The 8793-nt window shown below is 36.1% G+C and overlaps 1 protein-coding gene across 1 annotated transcript; it reads left to right on the forward strand.

The window, feature by feature from the left end:
• Positions 1 to 7563: 7563 nt before the first annotated feature.
• Positions 7564 to 8088, forward strand: LOC127086997 (uncharacterized). Its single transcript, XM_051027832.1, has one exon. It carries the CDS (start codon positions 7564 to 7566, stop codon positions 8086 to 8088), a length of 525 nt encoding a protein of 174 aa, XP_050883789.1.
• Positions 8089 to 8793: the final 705 nt, after the last annotated feature.

Consider the following 8793-nt stretch of genomic DNA (forward strand, 5'->3'; position numbering starts at 1 on the left):
TATGATCATAAGTCTTTTGCATCTTTGAATCTTGCACCATTTATGTCTATCTTGACTGCTAATGATACTCTTAAGCCAGTAGCAGGTGTAGGGTATATCTCCACAACTAACTTATCTTTATTTGATGTTTATTATATTCCTAACCTCACTTTGAGTCTTGCTTTTGTTAGTCAATTATGTGATTTTGGTTATTCAATTGTGTTTTCTTCCACATCTTGTTATGTGCAGGATTCATAGTCTAGGAGGAAGATTGGGATAGGCCGTAGACATGAGGGACTATATATTTTGGATGAGCTAAATGTTCCAGATACTATAGCCTCAACTTCCATGGCAGATTTATCATCATTTCATTTGAATTCGTCTTCTACTAATTTTTATTTATGGCATTTTCGGCTTGGACGTGTTTCCGCCTCTAGATTAAAATATTTGGGTTCTACTGGAGATTTAGGAAAGTTGAAAGCTAGTGATATTTCTGATTGTTGTGGTTGTAAACTAGCTAAATTTTCTGCTTTGCCATTTAATAAAAGTGTTTTTGTTTAAAATGCACTTTTTGATCTAATTCATTCTTATGTGTGGGATCCATCACCGGTTCTTATAAAAGATGGATCTAGATATTATATCTTTTTTATTGATGAGTATACTCGTTATTGTTGGGTCTATCTTATGAAAAAACGTTCTGAATTTTTATATATCTATCGTAATCTTCATACTATGATTAAAACTCAACATATTATTGTTATAAAGTGTTTTAGTTGTGATTTATGTGGTGAATATACCTCTAATAAATTCTTTGAGTTACTTGCTAGTGATGGTACTATTCATTAGAGTTCTTGTACTGATACTCCTAAACAAAATGGTGTTGTTGAAAGAAAGCATCGTCATATTGTTGAAACTGTTCGTTCTCTTTTGTTGTCTGTTTAGGTTCCAAGTGATTTTTGGGGTGAATCAATTAGTATTGTTGTCCATGCCATTAATAGGATTCCATCATCAGTCACCTCAGGTTTGTCTCCCTTTAAAACTTTATATGGTTGTACTACTGATTATTCTTACTTAAAAGTCTTTGGTTCTACTTATTTTTTTCTTCTTCCACAAGTAGAATGTAGTAAACTGACTCCATGTTCTACAATGTGTTTTTCTTGGTTATGGGGATGGTCAAAAGGGTTATCGTTGTTATGATCATACTAAAAATAAAATGTATGTTTCTCTACATATTGTCTTTCTTGAACACATATTATTTTCCTCCTTTTATTATGATTTGCATACTCGTACTAGGTCTAAGCTTATTCATATTGATCCTTTTTCCATTGATGATGGTATTTCTAGTGACTGTAATGTTGAGAATTGCATGTTGATACTAATGTTATTCCAGATGCATATGTCTCTCTTGCCCCCCACGGCTTCCCAACAACCTCTTGTGATTGTTGATCATACTCCGCATACTACAACACCATTGCCTGCTCCTCCTCGTCGTTATCCTTCCTGTGATTGTAAGTCTACTAAATTTCCTGATTATGTTTATTCCACTTATTCTACTTCTTTTGCTTCTTTTTTAACCTCTATTCATAGTTTGTCTGAGCCATCTTCCTATAAAGAAGTTATACTTTGTCCTCTTTTGTAGCAGGTTATGGTAGAGGAATTTGTTGTTTTGCACAAAACAGATACTTGGGACACAGTGCCTCTTCCACCAAGAAAATGTGTTATTGGGTCTCGTTGGATATACAATATCAAAACAAAATCTGATGGATCAGTTGAGCGATATAAATCTCGTTTTGTTGCTAAGGTATTTTCTCAACAATATGGTATAGATTATGAAGAAACTTTTGCTCTTGTGGCCAAGATGACCACTATTCACACCGTTATTGATGTTGCATTTATTCGTCAGTGGCATATTTCTTAAATAGATGTAAAAAATGCATTTTTGAATGGTGATCTTCTTTAGGAAGTTTATATGATTCCTCCTCGAGGTGTTTCTCATAATCAAGGAGAATTGTGTAAGTTAAATAAATCCCTATGTGGTTTGAAACAAGTTCCACGAGCTTGGTTTGAGAAGTTTTCTATTGTGATTACATCTCTTGGATTACGCCCTAGTGGTCATGACTCTGCTTTATTTGTGAGGTTCACTTCCCATGGTCGTATTATACTTTCCTTGTATGTTGATGAGATAATTATTACAAGTGATGATGTTGATGGGATTAATAAGATGAAGTTACAGTTATCTAAGCAGTTTGAGATAAAGGATTTAGGAACTCTTCATTATTTTTTTTGGGATTGAAGTTGCCTACTCTCTTATAGGTTATCTTATTTCTCAATCCAAGTACATTGATAACATTCTTGAGCAAGCTCACTTATCTGATACTCGAGCAGCAGATAGCCCTCTTGAGCTAAATGTGAAATATGCTTCTTCTGATGGAGTTATTTTACCATATCCCACCTTGTATCATACTTTGGTTGGATGTTTGGTGTACCTTACTATTACTAGACCTGATATTGCTTATGCAGTTCATGTTGTGAGTCGGTTTATTGTTTCTTCTACTACAATACATTGGGTAGTTGTTCTTCGTATTCTATGTTATCTTTGAGGAACGCAATTTCAAAGTCTCTTATTCCTGTCAACCTCTTACTTAGAATTACGTGCTTACACTGATGTTAATTAGGCTAGTGATCCTATTGATTGTAAGTCTACCACATAGTTTTGTATCTTTCTTGGAGACTCTCTCATCTCTTGGAAGAGTAAAAAGCAGGACATTATCTCCCGCTCTTCTACTGAAGCAGAGTATCATGCAATTGCTTCCACCACCGCTAAAATAGTTTGGTTGTGCTGGTTACTCTCTAATATATGTGTCTCTCTTTCTGAACTGACTCATATGTATTGTGATAATAAGAATGCCATTCAAATTGCTCATAACTCAGTCTTTCATGGACGTACGAAACACATCGAGATTGATTGTCATCTCACTCTTTATCACTTTCAACATGGCACCATTACTTTGTCATTTGTTTCTTGTGCTTCACAGATTGTTGATTTGTTCACAAAAACTCACCCCATCAGACGTTTTTGTGTCTTGATTGACAAACTTTCAATGCTTCATGCATTGTGAGTTTAAAGGGAGATGTTAGATAATATTCATGGGCTTTTAGTATAATTAAGATAAGGATATTATTGTCTATTTATACTTTACTATATACTAACTTGGTAAGCCTTATATTGCACACTTTTTTTGAGTCTAATGGAAACCCTAACTACTTTCTCTTTTCACTATTTCTAATGTTTGCATGCACCACATCATGAAAAGATAAACTTTGACTCAACTTCTTGCTTTCATGTTTATAAATAGCTAATTTGACTTTTTCAATCATATAATCTCACTTCTCATAAACTAAATGAAGATTTGTCTCATCAGTGTCACGAGAACGAAGCATGTCATATATGGGATCTATAAAATTTAAAATGTAATCAATTTTATCCCAAAACTAATGTAATCAATTTTAAAGATTTGTCTCATCAGTGTCACGAGAACGAAGCATGTCATTTATGGTTAAAAGTTAATGGTTGCTTGATGGTTTAACTTAAATATTTATTTTGGTTGGTTGAAACTTGAAAGTTAATACTTGTTGATGATTCTACTTCTATTTTAGGTTAATACTTGTTGAATGTTCTATTTTTGATTGAAGGGTAATACTTTGATGGTTTTAGTCTTTTGCCATTTATATTTTCTAATTGTTGGTTTGATGTTTTCTTATTGAAATGTAAAAGAAAAAAACCTTTTAGTTTCTTTAAAAAATGAAAATAAAATAAAATAAAATAAGGTGGGCAAACCCGTCGCCCTCCAACCCATCACCTTGGCGGGCATGCCCGCCCCGCTTCTTTTTTGGCGGGCTTTAGGTCGGGCCGGTCCGGGCGACCCGTTTTGCCACCCCTAGATGTAATGCTAGTAGGATAAGAGGTATTGAAAATGAATGTTTATTCAGTTGATTGCAATAAATAAATATTAATTGAAATGTTTTCCAGGATCTGGAATAGAATATGTGGGGAAAACAGAATGTTGTTGGAGCAGACATATTTATAATAACATCACATAAGCAGTATCAGGACTACCAATATAAGATGGACTAACAAAACAAATGCATAAGGGATGAAACATAACTTATACAAAATACTTAATTTTACGCATAAGTTTCGACGATGATATTACGTCATAATATCTTTGGGGCAAAAGTAGCTAAAGTTAAACACAAGTAGAGCATATTAAAGATGTAAAAAACCAAATATCTTGTATGCAAAATATTACATGCCATATAAGATAACGAGTTATCTAGATACAATTAATTTTTCTTCTCCAATTTGATTATATTCTTAAGTTTTATTAATGAGAGTTCTCCATCACACACGCTGACCAAGGTTGTTGATTCACTTGAACCATTTAGAATCTGTCTTTTAGCAGTGGGTGTGACCGGATATGGGTTATGTTTAGATGTAATCTCGAGATCATGTTACCATAAAATTTAGACAAATAATCCATAGGTGTGAAACAACATATTATAAGGCTAAGTCAATAAATAAACAACGTGTGATAACATAGAAGGATACCGTTACAAGTTCGCATTCTTCAGCAGGATCAGATTTGTCCTCATCAATACTCTATTTAATCTTAACAACATAAAAAGAAATTGCAGTATGTAATCTATTTAAACATGAAGACGTATAAAATAAATCAGGACAAACAACACAGATAAGCGACAACAATACCTGCAACAGATGTGGTGCTATAGGTGGTTGAGATGTTGTTACCTTGGTGCCATAAGCAGAGAAGGATCGGCATAATTGTCAAGATACAAAATCACCCAATGTAATACCCCGTATTTTCTTAAAACCTCAAACTCCTATTAATTGAGATCAATTTAGTTCTTATGTGGTTTAAAAGTTATCAATTGGGGTAAATAGAGTAAATAATGAGTTCAGGTTGACTTAATTAATATTAATTAGGACTGACCTTTTATTAATTTGGATATTTTGGTAACACTAATAATGGGTCAATAACTCTGGTAGAACAAATATTACAAGTAAGTGCCACTTGAGATATTTGTCACTACTTGTAATCTTTTCTAACCACATGTTTCTTGTGGCAAAGGATGGCCACATGTTTATACCTCTTACCACCTACCCACATGTGCCATTTCTTTTGCTCTATCTATCAGATAACTAGAGAGATAGAAGAAGAGGAAGCAAGCTAGTGAAGAAGAAGAAGAAGAAGAAGAAGAAAGCTTGGATAAATCAAGGGCTTGGAATCATCACCATCATCTTCACATCGTCATCTCATCCTCAATAATTTCTCCTCTTCCATTTCTTGAGGTGGGTTCTAGTTAGAAACCCTAAGATTTCTAGAGATTAGAGTTATAGAATCATAGGTGAATCATAAGAATCCATGATATATGATGAATGTTTTCTCTTGATTTTGTTGATTTCCATGAACAAGTGCTTGATGTGTTCTTCATGATTGTGGTGACTACATGATTTGTTGTGGTTATGGTTATGAACTTGAAACCCTTAATATATATGTGTATATGAGCATATGGTATGATGGTTTTTGTTGGAAGAATAGGTGTATGATTTGTTAGGAAGGTAACAAGTAAGGCAGGTGGAAATCCAAGTGATACAAAAAATATTTATGTGAAAATGGTAAGGACCAATCGATTGGTCCTGGGTGTTTTCTCCAAGTCAATCGATTGGTCACACACTCAAATCTGGAAAATGTGTGATTTTACTGAGAACCAATCGATTGACACACTCCTCCAATCGATTGGCCAAACCTTCTGCTTTGCAGAAAAGGAAATTTTAGCAGGACCAATCGATTGACAGGGGATTACAATCGATTGCATAAACTTTCTGTTTTAGAAAATGGAAATTCTTCATGGGCCAATCGATTGACACTGAGGATCAATTGATCCTTTGTAAACTTTGAAAAACAACAATATGAGAGGAACCAATCGATTGGGCTTCCCCAACCAATCGATTGACTTATGACAAACACTTCAAACACCCACTTCTTTGATGTTCTAAATGCTTTTTATCAACCATTAATCAATTGTGATGTTATGCTTGTATTGAATCCATGTTAATTGTGAAAATTACATAATGAAACTAGTGAGTTAACCTAGGATTGGTATTAGGCCATAAGTTAGGTGTATAACTTAGATAACATTAGAAGACGGTATTCAATCGTACGGCGCTTATGTGGAGGTCGTGGACGAATGGTTGCCATAGTTGAGAATGAAACGCTTTGTATGGAACATGTCATGTCGTTGCTTGTGTATTTTGGTGAATGAGGTCACCTTTGATTGATGAATCTTGTTATGATTTGAGGAATTGATCATGTATTCAAAATGTTTTCCCTTGGCGGTGCACATATCTATTTGATATGCTTAGATGAGTAAGCAATAGGATGTGAGACCGATGATTCGTGCCTCAATTGGGTTTGAGCCCCAACCACGGCGAACGTGGGGGAAAAGTGGACACCTAAGTGGGTTAGAGTACCATACGATGAAAGATGCCTTAAGTGGATTAAAGTCCCATACAGGTGACGGTCGCTTGAAATGAGTTTGGAACTCATAGAGGACCCGATATCCACCGTGAAAGTCGAATCATACGAGCATGCATGAACCGGGCTTTCCCTAGACGTAGGTCCGCCCGGGGATTGATGTTTCGTGAGTCTGAATATTGATCTTGTTTGAGTTGCGAGAACTCAGGTGCATGTTGCCATACATTGCAAGTTAGTTCCCCGTCGCTTAAGTCTTCTATCCCTTGTTGACTTGAGTTGGATTTTGATTAGAAAACCCTGTAGAGTCGAGTGGACCCATAAGATAGGGAACCCACTGAGATTATTATCTCATCTCATGTTGTTGATTATTTTTCAGGTGGTTCTGAGCAGACGAAGGGTAAGGACAAGATAGAGTGATGTCTTGCTTACCTGATGTGTGGATGGCTACTCCGCTGTGTATATATTTTTGAGATCATTGTATAATGATCTAGCTCCTAGTTTTTATTTTGGGCACTTTTGTGTATGTTTTGTGCCATGTTTTGTTTCTTTTGGGCATGTAAATATGTACACTGTTGCTGCTAGGCGCTTATGTATTTCAGTACCAGTATTACACTATGTATAATATATATTCTAGACATGTATTATATATAGGTGTTATAATTGGTATTAGAGCATGTCGTATCCTCGACCTAGCCATGAGATATTATAAGTATTTCTTTATGCCTCATATGTGGGTTGTCATCATTGTCCTTGATATTATATTCATAGCCTTGAGTCTGATCACCTTAATCCTATTTGTATGAGATTCAGGATCATAGATGACGGACGCAGAGGTCGTGGTAGACCCAGAACTCAGAATTCGGACTCCGAACCGCCAAGTAGTAGTGAAGGTTTTCAATGGCTTCAGTTCATGCAACAGTAACAAAATCAATTCATGCAACAGATGATCCAATAGTGGAATGGTGGTTTTCATCCCTAAAGGGTTCCACCAGAAGCTATAGGTGGTAGTTTCCGAGATTTCTTCCGCATGAATCCTCCTGAGTTCCATGATGGCTTAAATCCTGTGAAGGCTCATGAGTGGATAACCAACATGGAAAGGATTTTCCAGATAGTGCATTGTAGTGAAGAGAATAAGGTTGTGTCTGTTTCTCACATGATTAAGGGTCCAGCTAAGAAATGGTGGGAGAATGCTTCGACTCTTATGACCAATCAAGGAGTACCTAGAGATTGGGAGCATTTTAAGACTACTTTCCTAGATAAGTATTTTCCTAGATCTTTGAGGACTCAGAAAGAATTTGAGTTTCAGCAGCTTAGACAGGGTCCTTTGACAGTAGTTGCGTATGCTAAGAAGTTCGAAGATATGGCTGCTTATTCTAGACAAGTCGCATGCGCACCAGATGAGAAATGGAAGGTCGATCAATTCCTTTTTGGTCTAAGAGGTGAAATTTCTCATAGTGTTTCTCATAGGGAATTCACTACTTATGCTGAATTATTAAGGCAATGCTATGTGGCCGAGAATAGTTCAAAGAAAGTTCAAGAAGAAAGGGATTAGTTTAGGAATGGACAAAAGGACCAAGGGAGGCCAGGTAACCAGTTTAGGCCTAGACCTCAAGATTTCAAGGGGAAACAAGTGCAGCATGCAAGACCTAACCATCCTCCGCAATGTCAAATATGTAAGAGATCTCATTTTGGAAGATATGTTGGAAGTGGAATTAAGTGTTTTACTTGTCAGAAGGAGGGTCACATGGCTAGGGATTATCCTCAGGATAAGAATCAGATGCAAGGGAGGAGCACTGGTCGAGTTTATACCTTGAATGCAAGGAAGGCTAAGAGCAACAATGCCTTAATTGCTGGTATGTGTCTCTTCAATGAACATCCTTATTTTGTATTGTTTGATTGTGGGGCGACACACTCTTTTGCATCAATTCAGTGCATGAAGCGTCTTGGCTTGCAATCAATTTCCTTGTCTCCTCCTATGGTGGTTACTACCGCCATGGATGATGTGGTTGAGACACCGTTGATTTGTGAAAATTGTTTGCTCTCGGTGAATGGTAGAATTTTCCAGATTGACCTTATTTGTTTACCACTTAAGAAGGTTGACGTGGTTTTGGGGATGGATTGGCTTTCCACCATTTAGGTGTTTATTGGATGTGAAGAGAAGTTGATTATCATCCCATCTAGTGAAGCTACTCCAAAAGATGTATTAACTACTATCTTGGAAGGTACGGTTGGCATGGTTAACTTCTTATTTGAGAAG

This window comes from Lathyrus oleraceus, chromosome 1 (assembly GCF_024323335.1).
Source record: "Lathyrus oleraceus cultivar Zhongwan6 chromosome 1, CAAS_Psat_ZW6_1.0, whole genome shotgun sequence".
In the NCBI taxonomy this organism is placed as follows: Eukaryota; Viridiplantae; Streptophyta; class Magnoliopsida; order Fabales; family Fabaceae; genus Lathyrus; species Lathyrus oleraceus.

What these genes read in the sequence shown, in the direction of transcription:
- LOC127086997 (XM_051027832.1), top strand. Translation starts at nt 7,564, where the DNA reads ATGAATCCTCCTGAGTTCCATGATGGCTTAAATCCTGTGAAGGCTCAT.